The sequence below is a fragment of the Caretta caretta genome, chromosome 5 (assembly GCF_965140235.1).
Source record: "Caretta caretta isolate rCarCar2 chromosome 5, rCarCar1.hap1, whole genome shotgun sequence".
Taxonomy (NCBI): domain Eukaryota; kingdom Metazoa; phylum Chordata; order Testudines; family Cheloniidae; genus Caretta; species Caretta caretta.
This window is the reverse complement of record NC_134210.1, coordinates 53,835,110-53,853,255: the sequence shown is the minus strand read 5'-3', so window position 1 is coordinate 53,853,255 and position 18,146 is coordinate 53,835,110. Positions and strand designations below refer to the sequence as shown.

The 18,146-nt window shown below is 40.4% G+C and overlaps 1 protein-coding gene across 6 annotated transcripts in view; it reads right to left on the bottom strand.

Moving 5' to 3' along the window:
* VCAN (versican) overlaps nucleotides 1–18,146 on the bottom strand; it is a 136,202-nt gene that overhangs the window by 106,091 nt on the left and 11,965 nt on the right. For all 6 annotated transcript variants that reach the window (XM_048850442.2, XM_048850440.2, XM_048850441.2 and 3 more), the window contains exons 2-3: nucleotides 17,147–17,222; nucleotides 9,123–9,500 (exon numbers count right to left, since the gene is read on the bottom strand). In XM_048850442.2, the coding sequence (XP_048706399.2) occupies nucleotides 9,123–9,500; nucleotides 17,147–17,216 (448 nt within the window). In that variant the 5' untranslated portion in view covers nucleotides 17,217–17,222. The remainder of the gene's footprint in view (nucleotides 1–9,122; nucleotides 9,501–17,146; nucleotides 17,223–18,146) is intronic.

Sequence of the window (18,146 nt, the reverse complement as noted above, 5' to 3'; positions counted from 1 at the left end):
GACCCTCCTGCCGAGTCCAATCATTGTTGCATCAGAAACCCCAAACAAGCCTCTGTGCACCTGATCGCCCCCCCCCCAGATCCCCCACTGAGCTGCCCATGCCCAGACTGCCCCACACAGAACCCTCTCAACCCACACCTGGATACTCTCACACTAAATTCCTCTCCACTTGGATTCTGCCTTGCTGAGTCTGCCTGACATACTTGGTGCTGTCAGGGTTGGGTGCAGCCTCACTGCTGAGTACATATCCCAGGTGGGAGCTGCACAGTAATCTCCCACTTCCGTGCAGCCAGTGGCCTGTGCTCCCCAATGCCATGATGAAGCCTCCACATTTATTTGACAAATAAAATTTGCAGAATTTTAAAATATTGTGTGCAGAATTTTCATTTTTTAGCACAGAATTTTTAATGTTTTGGCACAGAATGGCATCAGAAGTACTGGGTGTAGTTAAAGCAGGAGGGACTTAGATAGCTTGTATTTGGAAGGGTAGAAGGGATCATTTGTACCTGTAGGGAGCCTGATGAGCTAATGAGGTAATTAGCTTACCAGCTGGGTAGTTCTGTGAAGAAAGCAAGCAGTGTAAAAGGCTGAGCCAGGAAACCCACTCCACCTGATTGCTGCTATGTTGTAATGTACCTGGAGCATACACAGTAATAAAGACACTGGGTAGACATACCCTGGAGTATTGTGCATGCTGCTTAATTCACAAAGAGGGATTACCAGACAGATTTCCAGAAGTTTAAGTGGGGAGCCTGTTCACAGGCAGCAACAGATTGTTTCTGGTATTTAAAGGAGAAATGCAACCCAACATCCAAGCTTCTGAGGTTTTAGAAACATACTGCACATTTTATAAGCTATTTTTAAAAACTCTCTTTATGCAGTAATATAGATTGATGCTAAGGGGGCAGAGGTGTATGCTGATTTACACCAGCTGAGGATCTGGCTCAGTGGGTTCTATTCTTAATAGTATGCACTAATGGTCCAGTTTTTTAACAGTATATGTTACTTGATATTGAGTTTATATAGCTCAGTCTGAAAACATGTAAAATGAGAATTATGTGAAATGGTTTGGCTGTCTGGCTGGTTTTTAACCTTCACAAAAATGTCATTTTGACACTGATTTGGATTCATGCCTCACAACAGTCTGCACTTCTGATAGATGGCTGACCTGATCTAAAACCGTTTCACTTCTGTAGATGAACTCTGCCATTCAGTGCAAACAGAAAAAGGCTTGATAAGGCATCAAATACATGGAGAGGTGATGACAGCACTTCATTTTCATTTTTCAAACTTCATTTTGCAGTAAGTACATGAGTGCATTCCTGATGACTGGTCATCTCGCCCCCCATGTCTAAAGTAACAGCTTATTTTTTTCGATTGGTACATGTTGCTAATCACTATAATATCTAAATAAAGCAGTATTTAAGAGTTAATATTGGTGCCAATTTAAAGTAGCCCTCTCGATGTTCAGAGAAAGCCTTTGGTCATTTGTAAGACTTGGACAGGAACTTAGAGAATGCTTTGTTCTCTTCACTCTGATCCAGAAGGTAAACTTCACCTATCCTAGAGGATAAGACTCTTGCTTTTCAAGTGAGGAGCCAATGGACATAAAGGAGCCTACAGGATGAATAGAGAGGAGAATATCAGTATGTATAAGCCTGTGTAATGGCTATAACAATTAGAAGACCCCCTGGGGCTAAGGAGATTAAATCACAGGACTTCCATTGTTTCAGTTGGACAGGGAGAGAGAAGGCAAAATCCATTGTCCAAGATTTAGCACTTTTAAAAATTTGTAAAGGATTTTCCCGAGTCTATTTGTTTTAAGAAAGAAAAGCCGACAACAAAGTTGTCCTAGGAGCAAATAAAGCAACTGGAAAACAGACTAGAACAGTGCAGTGTTGTCGCTGAACATCTGGCAAACACAATAAGTATAATTACAGGAAGATGCAGCAGTGTCTGTAGGCGAGAGCACTTAAGGAAAGTATTTTGCTGTATCCAAAATTTAAAATAACTCATTTTTGGGTGAGCACAAGAGTGACTTTTAATCAATTACCTGTTTCTTATATTTATGGAGAAAAATTTAAGGAAGGATTTAATTCTTAAGGGAGTAATTTAATTAGAAGACAACAGATCTGTTGTTTCATACCCCTGGGCTGCAATACTGCTTGGCTATTTGCCAGTGTATTATGCTGCAAAATCCCTGGGTGTTACTAGGAAGAGCTCCAGTAATACAGCTGTCACATTACTGTGGCCTACAAATCAAAGCAGACTGTCAGTGGTGGGCTCATGTCTTTGGAACCTGTGCCCTCCAATAGTCTGTCACAGCTGCATTTGGCAAGCTTCACAGAACACTGAAGGATTTCGTTGGTCGAATGTTTGATTTAACTTTTTAATAATAGGAACTGATGGGAGTGGGGGGGAGTTGTTAAAAAACAGGGGCAGTTCTTTTGTTGACTTGTATCAATGCTAGGTGCCCAAACTATAGAGGACGGGGGGAAAGATTTTCAAAGCTGGCATTGTGGGGAAGCAAACAAAGAGCTCATCTGTCTGGTAAGCACAGTCCTGATTAAGAGGCAGTGTGCAGACATACCTCTAGATGTCTCTCATTTTTGTCCCAAGGTTAACTATGAGCCACACAAATTTGGTGTTGAAAATCATATATATCAGAAATAAAGAATCGCACAATAGAGGTTATAGAAAGAGTCGATTATATGACTGGAGGGAAAATCACAACAGTTTAAGTTTCTCAAATGAATATTTCATTTGTGTCCTTCACTTTAGGGTTTGGCCACAAACAGCATCCTACACATGGGTCTTCATAGCTTGAGTGGGCTGGATACAGAGTTGCATGGCCCAAGCAGGAATACATTTGGCACTGATTACCAGTATGCAAGGGCAGTGGATCAACGGCTACTCTCCTGTGCACCCAACCTCCTCCTCCTTCCTCAGTGCCCCCATTGGGATGGCTATGATCTGTCTGCATAGGGACTAGGGTGACCAGACAGCAAGTCTGAAAAATCAGGACAGGGGGGTAATAGGAGCCTATATAAGAAAAAAGACCCAAAAACCAGGACTGTCCCTATAAAATCGGGACATCTGGTCACCCTAGTAGGGACTATCCAGAGGGCACTATGGGATCTTCTTGCATCCTCTCCACTTTGCTCACACGCACAGGAATGTGGACCTGTATTCTTATGGTAAGATCTTTGGCTATTCTTCCAGAGGCTTTGGCATGCTGAAGCAGTTTCAGTCAACTGGAAAGCTACACAGCACACAGGGACTGCTCTTAAATAGGGGAATACTCAGGGAGTGTAAAGCCCCACCCATATGACTAGGGGGGTTGGTAGGATGCGGCCAGGATGCACAGTCCTCCAGATTTTGGTTTGGATAACTTAAAGCAGTCTTTGGGCTGTATTCCAGAAGCCATTTTGCCAGTCTCAAATCAGAAGCACAGAACCGTGGCTCAAAGCCATCCTTCCCTCTCCTCTCCTGAGCTGCACTAAGCACAAACCTTTAGTCTTTTCAACCAGCTAATTACTTCCCTCCTTTCAGAATAGTTCCCCCTTGTTCCTTTTTACTCCTGGCAGACATACTGGGGACAGAATCAGAGACCCACTTTGAAAATTCAACCCAGAGACTGTGAGCAGCAGTGGAGAGATGGAGAAGCCTGTTCAGTTAAAAAGAAAGCCTAGGAGGTTAACTTCTAGAAATGATTGGGATATAAGATAGGCAGTTTTAAAAGATTAACTAAAACAGTCTTTCTACAAATGCTGGATTTAAGGGCTAATCAATGAGAGCTCAGATTTCGGAGAGAACAAATTAATTAGATTGCCAACATAAAATCTCCAAGGGCTGAAAGCACAATAAAGTGGCATTATTCCCACATTAGGAGCAACTCCCATTTATTATCATCATAATGCCTGCACCAAAGGAGGGTTTGCATAAAAATGAAAATGTTCAATTGCAATCTCTCACTCCTTTCCTCTTTACATTTACTCTACATCTTTAACAGCTGCTTCTCCCCACTATCTAGGTCAGGATTTTAAACTTTTTTTTCCCCATACTTGCTTTCTCTGTTTTTGCCTAATACCTGAAAAGTCTGCCAGTCTTGCAGCTGAAACAAATACAAACAAATACAACAAGATCCATGGAAACAGCCCCTTCCCCACGCCAGCCAGTGAGACAAGGTCAAGAAGAGAGGCTGCTGAGAGAGGCATTCATTGGTGAGATATAGACAAGAGCAAGAAATCTACAAGGATTCCACCTGCCACCCTGAACCTGCAGGAGCCCCTGGGCGGGTTATGAAAAAAACAGCTGAACTTTCTTTGTAGAGATTTTTCATTTTCTTTTCCATTATATTTGGCCCTACTGTTATACTTTAAAGCCTAATACCATGGTAGGATACAAGAGGGGCCATTTAATAACATATCCTACCATATTCTGAGGAGCATAATAATAAATACTTTGCACTTACATAGCATTTTTATGCTCAGATCTCAAAAAGATGGATTATTGTCCACATTTTTTACAAATGGTAAATTGAGGCACCCTCTGGGACCCTCCCCAACTTGTGGGGTCTCACAGCTTGGGGTTCAGCTCAAGCCCAAAAACAGCAACATTGCAATTTTATAGCCCCACAGCCCAAGCCAGGTGACCCAGGCCAGCCGCAGGTCTTTTATTGCAGTGTAGACATGCTCACAGAGGCCTGATTTTCTGAACTTCAGAAACACAAGGTCACACAAAGTTGCTTATGACTGGGCAAATGAGTATGTAGGTATAAAGACAGCCAGTTAAACTGGCCATTTGCATACAAACATATTTGCATGTGCATTTGCAGCAAATGCACATACAAATTAGACATGCAATTACATCCATATATATATATATATTGCAGGCAGCCTTAGGCTTCTGAAGTTTTGAAAAAATCAAGCCCTAAATGTTTTATAGTTTACTTTCAATGACTAGTAGCGGGAGTCCAGGTCTGTATAAACTGTGTTAGGATAATCCTGGATATCCTCCACATGGATAATCCGCAGAGACCTCTCCCTCCTTCCTTTGAAACTGCTGCTTTCACTCACAGCATAGTCCACCGCTTGTAACACATGCTCATTTGATGCAAGCGGGATTCATTGGACTTAATATACCTATTAAATCTAGGGGAAGGGCTGAAAAAGGCTATTCAAAAATATATGTTTACTTTTTATATGTATCCACTAGGAAGTACTAGTCAGTTTCTGTATGTTTTATTTTGTATGGGTCCTCCAAGTCAAAACCCAACAAGACAGCTGTCTGAGGTTATTTAAGTACCTTTGCTGGTACTGGAACATAGATTCTATGGCCAAAAGGGACCATCATATGTTCTTTATAACACCTGCCGTAGAACTTCCCCAAATAATTGCTAGAGCATATCTTTAAAAAAAATCCAATCTTGATTTAAAAATTGTGAGTGATGGAGAATCTCTCTTGACCCTTGGTAAATTGTTCCCATGATTAATTACTCTTGCTGCTAAACATGTACGCCTTGTTTCCAGCTTGAATTTGTCTAGCTCCAACTTGCAACTACTCAATGATGATTCCCCATTTACAGTTACATTTTGAGACCTATCAGTTAGCCATTTTTTAATCCATTTAATGTGAGCATATTATTTTTATATCATTCTAGTTTTTAATCAAAATGTTTTTAAGATGCATCTGTTTTGAACATTCATTCAAACAAATAGGACATCAGGAATTGCTTGCAACAGTTGGCCAGATCCTTAACTGGTACAATTTCATGTAGTTCAATTAACTTCAGTAGAGCTACACTGCTTCATAGTAAATCTACAAAGCTAGGATCTGACCCGGTATGGTCAGCCACTTCTAACAAGTGTATCAAATTTTATTGGCTGTATCTAATACATCACTGAACACGCTTAATAATGTTGGCATTTAAATAGTAGCAATATATCATAATGATTAACAATAGCAACTTTGATCATTTATAAACATCTTTCTTCCAAAAGAATCCCAGGTTGCTTTACAAACACCCATTTTTTCATGTTCTGTGTGTATATAAATCTCCTCACTGTATTTTCCACTGAATGCATCTGATGAGGTGAGCTGTAGCTCACGAAAGCTTATGCTCAAATAAATTGGTTAGTCTCTAAGGTGCCACTAGTACTCCTTTTTTTTTTTTTTGCGGATATAGACTAACACAGCTGCTACTCTGAAACCTATACTTATCCTTTTATCCATCATTCTAAGGGGTTTAGAGCTATCCTGAATGAAATGAAGGAATTCCACCTTCTGAATCACCAGTAACATTTCTTCCAACTAATGGAGAATTTTGCAAAAATTTCCCACCATCACTAATATGGGTTCAGCTTCACGGGCATTAGCAATTTTAAATAATCCTAGTATAGAAAAGGCTCTAAAGGTCTCTCATCCAAGAACTGTTCTCCACTTAGTTTATAAGATCTGACAAAAACACAGAGCAAAGTGGTCTAATGTTTATAGGCTTTGCAGTTAACATCCTTTAAGATGAAAAGGAGAAGGTGGCTCAGATGCTATACTAATGAAGAGCATATAAAATGCCACAGGCAGACAACCATTTAAACATGTAAAGCTCATCTTCACAACTAGAAGGACGTATGTTTTCTTTTTAAAATAAAAGCACGGGTAACAGCAAATATAGAAAAAATAATCGAAATGTTCAAAGGGCCAAACTTTCAGCTCGGCTACAACAGCTGTACAGTCAAAGGCAAATGCACTCCTCACACCTACAACAAAGAGCATCTGTCTGTGCAAACAGAAGAATGAACAATATGATTTTCCTCTTTTGTACCTGAGCAGGCCGAGTTTTTTCAAAATTTAGACATTTCAATGAAATTTCAAAATATAGAAAAAAATAAGGGAAGTGGGCAATTTTGAAACAAATATTTGTGATCCCCTCTCCTCCCATTTTTCTCCCCCCACCAGATCTAATTTGTGCACTGTTACAAGCTAGCTGGCCCTTCAAGGCTAGCCATACTCAGCCTTGCCTGGGACTTGTACCTAGTGTAACACCAACAGACCCTATTCATCAGCGGGCAGGATTGAACCAGGGACCTCTGGAGCTTAGTGCATAAGCCAACTGGCTGTTAGCAGACTTATTTTATCTCTCTCTTTAACTTGTCTCGGTGCTACTAGATGGGACAGAACACCACACGCAGGAGGTGTGTGGGTTACCTACTTCCCCTAGCTGAGGAAGCGCAACGGGAGCTTCAGAGTCTTCCCAGTTGAAATCCTGGATGAGCCCCCCCCTTGTAACACTGACAGATCCTAGTCGGTGACAGGCATAATCGAAACAGGGACCTCTGGAGCTTAGTGCATGAGCCTCTACCGCACGAGTTAAAAGCCAACTGGCTGTTAGCTAAGGCTGTAGAGCAGACTCAATTTATCTCTCTCTTTAAGTGGTCTCCGTGCCACTAGACAGGACAGAACACCACACCCAGGAGGTGTGTGGGTTATACTAGCACCAGCTGGTGGTGATATGGCAACTTAGTGATAATTACTGAATCCAGCTGTGAAAGGGTTAGGAAAAGACTATACAGAGTGGAGAATGCAGTTAGGAAGGGATAGAAAGACCACAGAGAAAGCAGGACTCTCCTGCAGGTTGGAGCAGGCTCTGGCTCCAGCAAGTGGTAGCCCTGAGACAGAGCTTAAATAGGTAGGAACTCAGGTGGAAGGACCCATAGGGAGCAGCATAAGTTCAAGTGGGGAAAGCCCTGAGCTAGAGCCTACAAGGAGTAAGGAGATCCCTAATGGAAGTTGCCAGAGTCCCTGGGAAAGGGAGGCAGGGAAAGAAAGCCTGTTAAGACAAGGAGCAACAAAGGACCAACTCTGAAAGAAGAGGGGAGGCCCTGAGGGAGGGCCAGTGAGAACACTTCAGTGGAGCCTGAGAGGAGTAGAGGGCTTATTAGTCTGGCAGAGAAGGGAGAAGCCAGAGGCCTGCAAACCAAAGAGATGCTGTGTTAAGCACAGGCTGTGGGGAAGCAGCACAAGTGGACTTAAAGGCAGGAAGCGGTCCTGGGAAACAGCAGGGTGTCTAAAGAAGCACACCTACCTGCTTAATACAGGATCCCTGGGCTGGAACCCAGAGTAGAGTGTGGGCTCTGGTTCCCCTGCCAGCCCCTGAGGAAGGAACATGCAAGCCCAACTACAGAAGCAAATTAGGCTCCTGTGAGGGAGGGGCAGTAGGAACACTTTAATGGAGCTTGAGAGAGGTGGAAGAACTATTATCTGGACATTTATTTGGATTTTAGGTGTCTTGGCCAGAGGGCTGAGCCATGGAAGACCTGGTGAGAGGCAAATGGCCAGTAGGAGGCACTAGATCAGGATCACAACCTGTGCTGCGGGTGGCGAGTATGGTACCTTACATGTACATAACTGTGGAGTTCCACCACAGCTTTTATCTCCCCATTATTGTGGTGAAGGAGGTACTTTGTGCCTGACATGACTATCACGGCACGTTTTACTGGGAAAACCTGGGAGAAAGTGTCTTCCAGCTAAGATTGCATCATGTTATCAGTATTAGGCAGTGATATAGTGTGTCCTACCATAGTTACAGTGGGTCAAATAAATAGTTCTTTATTATTATTATTTATTCCTCACTGAACCAACAACATTCCCAGTGCTATACAAACATTTAAAAAGACACTACTCCTACCCAACAAGCTTACAAAATTAGTAAAAGCAAAACAGTTCACACACACATTACTGTACATCACAGTCCTGGAGAAAGGTGGTATAGGAATCTTGTAGAGATCATCGTTGAAATGTGATGAAGTAGCAGTATGTCTTGAGGAGGGATTTAAAATTAGTGAGGCAGATCTCTTAGTGAATAAAGGAGGGAGATTGTTCCAAGTGTAAAGGGAAGTATCAAAAAAGCGTGAAGAGGAAAGTAGAAGGATACAACATTGGAGAGAGTCTTGGGAGAAAGAAGGGGAGCAGGAAGAAATGATAGCAGACAACCAGGAGCATATTTATCAAGGGTGCTGAAGCACCTCTAAATGCTTTGACTTTCCGGTAATTGCTTGTCCTTTCCATTTTAACTATATATATGGGATCATTACTATCTACAGATGTATTAAATGAATCCTTACCATCAACAGCCAAGGAGATGACATCTTGGGTGTCTTCAATTCCATACATAACATCACAGCGGTACACACCCGCATCGCTTGCACGTAGTTTAACCATAGTCAGCGAAGCATCACCAATATCCTCTGGGTGGGTTGGAACAGACACTCTGCCTTTGTAGCCTTGCCCTATTTTGATGTTCCCATTTTGGGCCACCAGAACAGTGGTTTCTTTCACATCTTTTCCGGTTTTATCCTGTTCAACCTTTGACCATTTGATTCGAAGAAATTCACTTGTATTGTTGTAGCTGGGGGGTAAAGTAGGCAAGGTTGAAAAGAAGCAAGGTAGAGTTGCTCTTCCAGAAAGGGAACCCTTTACAGGGGGGCTTTTTTCCACTTTAACTAAAAGAAGAAGGGGAAAAATCACATTAGTGGGCCAACAAAATAAGAACCAGTACAATTTCATTGCAATTTAAGGATTAAAGCTCACATGGGGGCTGATTCTCATGTCCTTTATGTTGGTGTAAATCAGGACTACCTTCATTTGAGTCAATGGAATAAACTCAGAGGCAGTGTGGTCCACTGGACTAAGATTTGGGAGAGTTCTAGTCTTGCCTCTACCTCAGCCTACTTGGGTGACCTTGGGCAAATCATTTTACCTCTCTGGGCCATAGTTTCCTCCTATGAAAAATGGGATTAATATTACTGGCCTCCTTTGTAAAGTGCTTTGAGATCTACAGATGGAAAAGGTAGGTATGGTTGTTATGCAGAAGTAAAACCAGTATGAGAGGAGAATATGACCTATGGCCTTAAGTGCATTACAACTCTGAGAACCCACCCATCGTTCTGTCAAAGGTTAACTCATTTTGATCTGTTAAACAATAGTCTTTCCAGTGAGATTCTCCTATTAGTTCTTTTTTTAATTGTTTGCCTCTTTTCCAATTTCAGGCCTTAACATGTAGCTGAAACCAAATATGTTCAAGTAAAGGAGGCAATGAAGCACATGGAGGTCCCTTCTTGGTTCAAACTTGTGATTATAGGACTTTTATCATAGTTTTATGACATCTCCAGCTGCAAATACTTTACAGGGAAATGCATCCACAAGACAATATCCTTAGAGGACAGTTGGCTACTGTTCACCCAGCTTGCCTACAGCATGTGTCTGTAATGATTTCTGGAGAAATGATTTCTGTTTGCTACCATTACACACCATCTCTTAATCCTCATTAAGTTATTAGATATGGTTCAATAACATCATATATGTATATTTGTCTCTTTCCTTTTCCACTGGCCTGCTCTATAACTCTTTCTCTGAAAGGCTGAAGATAATGGTAATTCATTTTAAATGAACTAGAGTTCATAGTTTAGAAAGATATCTGCAAACTAATACTGACCACCAAGAGTGTGAGGGAAGAAACAAGTGCTGCCAACACATGGAAACGATTTAGTTGTTCATTATTAGTTGTCAAAAATGACGTCTATGCTCATACTGTAGAAGATTCTAAAGAAAGAAAGATAACACCTGGCTATTTCAAAAACTACTATGTTGTAAGCATTTGACTATTGGTTAAATTATTTTTTTCAAAGAGGCATAGATAGCTCTATACAACATATACTTTAAATGGTCAAATCTCTCTCTATTTAGGCGTTGATATTATGCTCATCTCCTTGGTATTTGAGTGTCTCAATATTACAGAAAGATACTGAGATTTAAATAAGTCACGAACTACAATTAAGGTCTAGAGACCACAGTTCAACAAGAATGTATTTGTAAAAACAATGAAAGACCAAAGACAATTCAGATACAATAGCCAAAAAGAGTAAGGAATTGTTAGGATTATAGGTTGTTGGGTAAAAATCACCAAGGTCGAGGTTCAAATGCACTTACTCATGTTGAGTATTGCCTTATTGCACAAATATTCCCACTGAAATCAACAGAGCTATCTGGTGAGCGAGGGGCTACTCAACCTGAGCAAGGGTGTCAGAATCTGGCCCATCATGGCATCAATGGATAATAAACTAAGAGGGCATGATTCTAATCTGAAGTTTTACATTAGGATAAATGTCATTGGGTCTGATTCTCCACTCCATTATACCAGCTTTGTGCTAACGTAACTGCAATGAATTACACGGCACTAAAATTGGTGTGAGAGACCGCAAAATCAGGACTCTTGATTTCAATAGAAGTTACCACCAGTTTATACAGGTGTGAGATCAGAATCACTCTCAAAATATTTCATATTTCTTATGCTGTCTGGTTGCTTTTTTTAAAAAGGTGTATCTTCATTAGAAAGAGAATATTTAAAAGAATAAATACCTAGTTCTATTTATCCTGCCTGTCAGAATTTTAATAATCTTCAGAGACAGTTGGTGGTGGCTGCAGTGATCTGCAATATCCGCACTGATCCCCGAGGAAATTTTCTCCTTAAAATTGATATTTACATGTTGAGGTGACTGAAAGCTCTTGGCAGCAACCATATCATTATGATATACAGTTTATATCTGTTCTAATCTAGGGCAACAGTTTGGAACGAAAGGAGACCATGTGGCCATAAATGCATCCATCTACTTTACAAAGTAAGTATCCCAGAGCACTTTTATAATAAGAGAACTCTCTGTTCTGACTTGCAGGCTAATCAGCCTAAGTCTGTAATTAGGTAAAATAGGATTTTTTTTAAAAAAAGTTACTTTCCCCATTTGGGAAAAAAATGTTTGGCAATTAAACATGGGTTAAGTGATGCTCCTGCACACTGTTGCAAAAACTTTATTTCCTGTGGCAGCCCAGGCTAGCTATTCAAGCATGATTTATTGTCTACTGCTGAAGGCAGCCTTTTCTTCTTTTCTTAACCCTTACACCCCTTCTGCTGCTTCAGCATTTTCCCTCTGACTGAAAGCACAGAACGCTATCTCTTCCCCAGATATTCGGAATGCCACTTTGCAGACCATTCCTTAATAAGCACAGGACCAGCAAAACAAATGGTCACCAGGGACAGCAAAGGACAGGAAGAGGTTCAGTAACTGCCTGTGTGTTTGTCTGAAGCTGAGAGGGGCAGATATTTGCCAGTTTGCCTAGGTCAACAGCTCTCCTAGAGCTGACAATAGAAGGTGCTATGAAACCTGAACACCCATTTATCCAGCCCCTTTACCCAACTCCACAGCCAGGTGAGACGTAAAAGCACTAATGTCCTCTTGTATGTATTAAAAAGAAACATGGTTTTGAAATCACCAGCCAGGATGGTGATTAATACAAGCATTTTTCTATTGCTAAGTGGTATGTAAAAAACTTCTCAATACAACTGGTTAATGGAGGAAACACATGAACACACAGAGAGACTTAAGTCCAAATCACCACAAAGAGCCATACCTTGGAGTCCTTGCTCAAGCAAAATTCCCAGTTAAATTAATGGGAACTTTATCTGAGTTAGGACGGTGGGATCAAGCCCAAAGAATCACAGTGTAGTCAAGTTAGGGGGCCTCACTAAGTAATCGGCCAGAACTGTCTAGCCCTAGAATGGGTGAATGGGGAAGGAAGGCATAAGAAATCTTCCTACCCACTGTGGCCCCCTGCAAAGAAATGTCAACCTCAGTCCCTGTATTTTGAAGACTGCAGACACTGTTCCTTCCTACTTCCCTAAGGGTGCAAATCACTTCAAAGAGAGATGGAAAGAGGCTGAGCAATGGTTTCATCCCTTCCACATGGAGTTGATCAACTGCTCGGGTGGAGCAGGTGCACAGTCCAAAGGGATGGAGCATTTATCAGGGAACTGGGGAAAGGATCATGCCTTGGGATTATACCAGAGTGCTCCCCTGCTGTGGTGCCCAATGTGAGCCAGTGTCTTACAATGCAACATGGCCTCATGTTGCAGCCAATCCTGATCCTAATAAATGACAGATGAAGGTCTGTTTATTTTTCCTCCCACAAATTATCTGGGGGGTTCTTCCTTCATTTATTTATCCACACTGATGTACAGGATCATGTTAAGGGCCAAGCCTTGTGGATTTAATTGTGAGTTTCCCTACATTCTGGTGGGTTTCTTGGAGCCCTCTCATTACATAAGGATAGGGGTTTTTGGTGTAAATATTTAAAAGTTGCAGAACAGTTTCATCTTGAACCTGCTGTAATGTTCTACCAGTCAGAGTTAGTGTATCCTGCTGCCAGGCAGTTATAAAGATTGTGGGGCTGCATAATTAATTAAAGGGAGGTAGTTAAAAATAGGGAGCTCAGTGAGGCTATAAATTCCATACTGCTGCCTCCTGGTAGCTCCCTGATAGAATTTCCCCTTTGTGAGCTTCTACCTTGAATAAAGCTGTTTTCCTTTTGACTTTAACCAGAATTCCAGCTATCTGTTGTTTTGGACCTTGCCTCGGGTCCTCCCATTTCACAGTTCGGGTTGTAAAAGTCAGCTCATCTTATCAGTGAAGTAGGGCTTGCTCTCTTTCTTTTGAAGTTGGACACAAAATAAAATATTTGTTCCCTGCTTGAAAACAAAGACTCCTTCCCAAGAAGGTCTTGTACAATCTTTACTTTTGCAAAAGTTGCAAATCCCTGAAAAGTGAAGTAAGCAGAAAAAGGGCTATTTTAGGGTAAAAATAACACCACCACCCATTGGTCTGTATGGGGCAAAGTGGTCTGGATCCAATCAGAAAGAATGTCCTCCAGGAGGAGAAGGTGCTGAGAAGAATGGTCTTGCTGTGTAATTAAGTTTAAGAGAACAGAAACATTGACAGTGAGTAATCAGACAAAAATGTATTCTCATGGAATCAAAGATCCTATTTATGTTAAGCCAAGTTTATAGGGGAAGAACAATTAAAACCCTTTGTTGAGAGTTCATCAATAGTCTGACTACGCATACACTCTATAGTCCAGTCTAGTAGCAGCCATAACAAATACCTATGATCTCATGTGCTCTATTAAATCTAATTTCTTTATATACTGAGCCTAAGCAAACTCTGTTCATTAACTCTAAATCTTTTAAGAAGGAAATTTAATACTTAAGAATATAAGTGTTAGGTTGTTAAATTAATTTTTTTTTAAAAATCAGGACTACCTGCAAGAACACGTATGGAGCTTTGAGAATGGAGGTAATAAATTGAATCCCAACAAAAACTTCACTGTGTTCCTACCAGATGGTTTGTGGCCTGAGCTACTACAGTAAAGAGAGGAGGATGTAAAACAGGCATAGAGTACTGAAGGATCAGTTACTTCTCATACTCTGTCAGTAAATCATAGAAAACCAGGCAAATGTATATTCCATCTGCAGACCTGAATATTATAGCACACCCATACGTACATATATATAATATACAGGCACAAACAGATGTTTATTATGTATTAGTCTCAAGTGTCTCAAGACTCAAGTGTCAGACGGCTACTGAGGGGATTTTCTACTCTTTTCAGGTTTATAGGGTCTTCTTGAAATCACACTCATTCATGACATGACAAATGAATGTTTAAATTGGGGAGGTAAATTCCCACATTTATCACAGTCACTAGTCCAGTTTGTAACCTAACATACTACACCATCAGCTAGTTCAAAAGTGAGTGAATGTCATGCTAGCAACCAATGTAAACTTTGTCCAGTAACTTCTGTCATTAATCCTTTATGTGCACTAGAGCAAACAGCACAGGTCCTGTGATGGGGCATTCCTTTGACCCCACAGGCTTATGTGGTACTTCCTGCTGTTCCGCTCCCAAAAATATCTTATGGGAATTTAAAGGATCTTAAAGAAACCACACAAGAGCCTCTACAATTTACCTTTAAAACAAAAATGCTATTTTTTCTACATAAAAATTATGAGCTTACATTGCATATGTGCTAGGTATATATGGATAGGGCCAAGCTCAAGGATGAGGGAGATGATAAAATGAAAGAAAGACTAGAACAATAATTAATGGTGAATATATAAAATATTACATATCTGTAATCTGCTGTGTTACAAATAAGGTTGGAGTTTTGTCATGTCTATCATGGGAATATTGGATTTCAGGACTTATATGTTAAAAAAAAATCCTTATAAATATCCAAACTAAGCCCTTTGGTGACTTTGGCATGGCAGGGGGATTGGTTGGTGGGAAGACATGATGACAAGCAGTTGACTAAACCACACAGAGCCTAGGCTGCTGCAAATGTTTAACCTTGAGCTGGGTGACAGATTATTAGAAAACAAAAACACAGGACCACACCAGTGGATGATCAACAACAGTTTTTACTCCAAGAGAGATAATGGTTCTTCCCCAGGTATACAGAGAGAATTAAATCGCGAAGAGGCCAGATTGGGTCTGCAAAGTTTGGGTTCCAGGGAAGTAACTCCTGCTCTCTAAAATGGCTTTGCACACATGAGCTCTGTTCCTGACATTTGTTCTAGAATGGAAAATAATGGCTACTTGAGCTATAAACCAATCTGTTGACACTAGATCTTTTGGAAAGTATTTTCCCATTTCTTTTGCCCTCTTCACAATGGCCATTCTGTGAGTTTTCTTCAAATTGCTATGATAAAACTACAGCTCTAAATGAATAAGATACACAGCGTTCATACTGCCTTGCTAGGGGTGGGAGACTTTCCATCTGCTCCCACCAAGCCACACACATATGATCACTAGCCAGAATCTGGCCCAATATTATTGTTATCTGCTTAACTGGATGCTCATCAGTGGGTTTCTCATGTATTGTAAATCCCATACTGGAGAATCTCTGAGCCAAATTAAGAAGTGTTAAAGGGTGGTGTAAATTATACATCAGTAACTTGGTGTGCATGTGAGTGTGAGTAGAATTACACAGTATGGGGCAGGAGGGCACAAAGGTATCAGGAACAGAAACTAATAGGAATGTATAATGAGGCTCAGAGCTGCTTTGTCTTCTACATTCTTCCTCCTGCTAGTTGCTTTTCCTGCTAAAACCTCACCCTTTTGCCTCTCATCATGTGAATTACACCCCTTTACAGAATATAAATTACCTCCATTCATGACACTTTTGAAGTTAGCTTGTTATGCTTAATAGCTCATAGTTTCACTATAACTTATGCTAGATATTTCTATCTTAATGGAACAATACAGCTCACTGGATAGGACTTCTAAATTCACCACTGGATTCTTTAGCATGTAAACTCACTTTGCAAATCTAAAAACCCCTTCCCATAATGATTTCCCTTGCCTAATATCCCTCATATAAACAGTGCATTAAATGCAACAAGACCCAGATCTCTCCCTGGTATGCAGTACTTTCAGTTACATTGCTAAGTAAAACTTGAAAAGAAGGTTGCCATTTACTAACCAAAGAAGTCCCAGCTCTCTAGGGAAAAAACTTACAAACTTAGTTGTCTGCTCCTGACCTCTCACAAAGTCTTTGAGTCTATTGTCCCTGAGGACAACTCTAATCTCTCTAGCCTGCTGTGTGTTTAATGAAGGATAGAAAAAAATAAGGGAGGTTTTAAGTAAAATATAATGGTGCTTCCATCCTGCTCTTAGGAAAAATATATTTTACTTTTTATAATGGGTGGGCTCATTTAGGCACCACAGCCATTCACTTTTCTCTAGAAAAATCTTTGAACAGTTTTGTAAGAGCCATTGGACAAGCTGGAGAAAAGAATTAGTAATTTTATATGCAAGTGTTTGCCAAGAAAATAAAATCAGCTCAGAAAGCCCCTAAAAATAGATGTGTTTACCCTTTGCTGCCTTAATAAAATGTACTGTGTTCTTGGTCCAGAGAATCATAACTTCATTATTAGAACTGTTGAGGGGGGAAAAACCATTTTGCTGTGTCTGGTAATCTATATTACATAATCTTATGGCACTTTGCATCTTTTTTTTTCCCATTACTGTAGCATATAGAGTCTTCAAGGGAGAGTTTGAAATCCAAATACACAAGACAAACAAAGCATAGGAAGGGTACACAAAGGGGAGGACTCACACGAGGTCATTCAGCAAAGCAGAGGCAGAAATAGAACCAGGTCTCCTGAGTCCCACAGTATAAACCTCCCCTCTAGATCATGCTGCCTCTAATAGTCACTAAGGGACAGTTCCAGTAAATGTTTCCACGTCAAACACTTACCTTTATGCAGTGCATTTGTTACAACTAAGGTAGAGCACATCCATAAGACACTTTTTATATTTAATAACATCTTGACCTACAAATAAAGAAAAAATGAGTAAGTCAAAAGTATTCTAGTGTGTACTTATGAAGTGTTTTAGGTCAATACATCAATACCTGACCTTAATATTAAAGATGATGATATACTGTAACAAGCTATTTGTCAGGGGGAAAGAATTAATATTAAGATTCTTTCACATGTAAATCACTGGTTTGAATCTAATCCAATACAGTAGTGACAGAAAGTCATTACCATCTGGTGATTGATACATGGTCTTGGTGAAATGAGAACTAGTCCAAATCCAATGCTTAGTTGGTGTATATAGCACACAAAAACACCATCATTTAGAAACTTACAAACTGCCATACTGATCAAGGGTCCATTTCATTTCACAAAAGTTACCATCACAAATTGTTCATGAGTTCTGAAGGTGACTGAATGACAGCATCACAGTTCTTTCCAACATTTTGCTGAACACAGGTTCTCTTAGGATTTGCCGCTTGCAACATTTATTCCTTGGTGAAATGTCATTGTAATGACAACATGACCCCATTATTACAGAAGCATGGTGGATTTTAAGTTTCTGTTTCCAAAGTGTGATTTGGACAATTCAGTGCCTTTGTGTATACTTCCCTCCCCCTTTCTAAGCTATGAGCCCTATAAAAAACTGAAAGGTCTCTAAAATACACAGTGCTTCCATAACAACACATCTCCACTTCATGCCAGTTCCTAGTCAAATGTGTTGCCTGTATAAATAACATGAAAATCTGAGGTAAGTACACAAGTGAAATTAGAACGATTCCCACTAAATGATAGCCACTATCTCTTTATAAATATCTAACAATCATGAGAAGTAGCTTTCAGTAACAGTAAAGGCTTGTGGGGCACTGTTGTTAAGAGACTGTTAGTTTGAGTTCATAGGAATTTCCTGATTTTCTTCTCAAAATATGCCCCTCATGA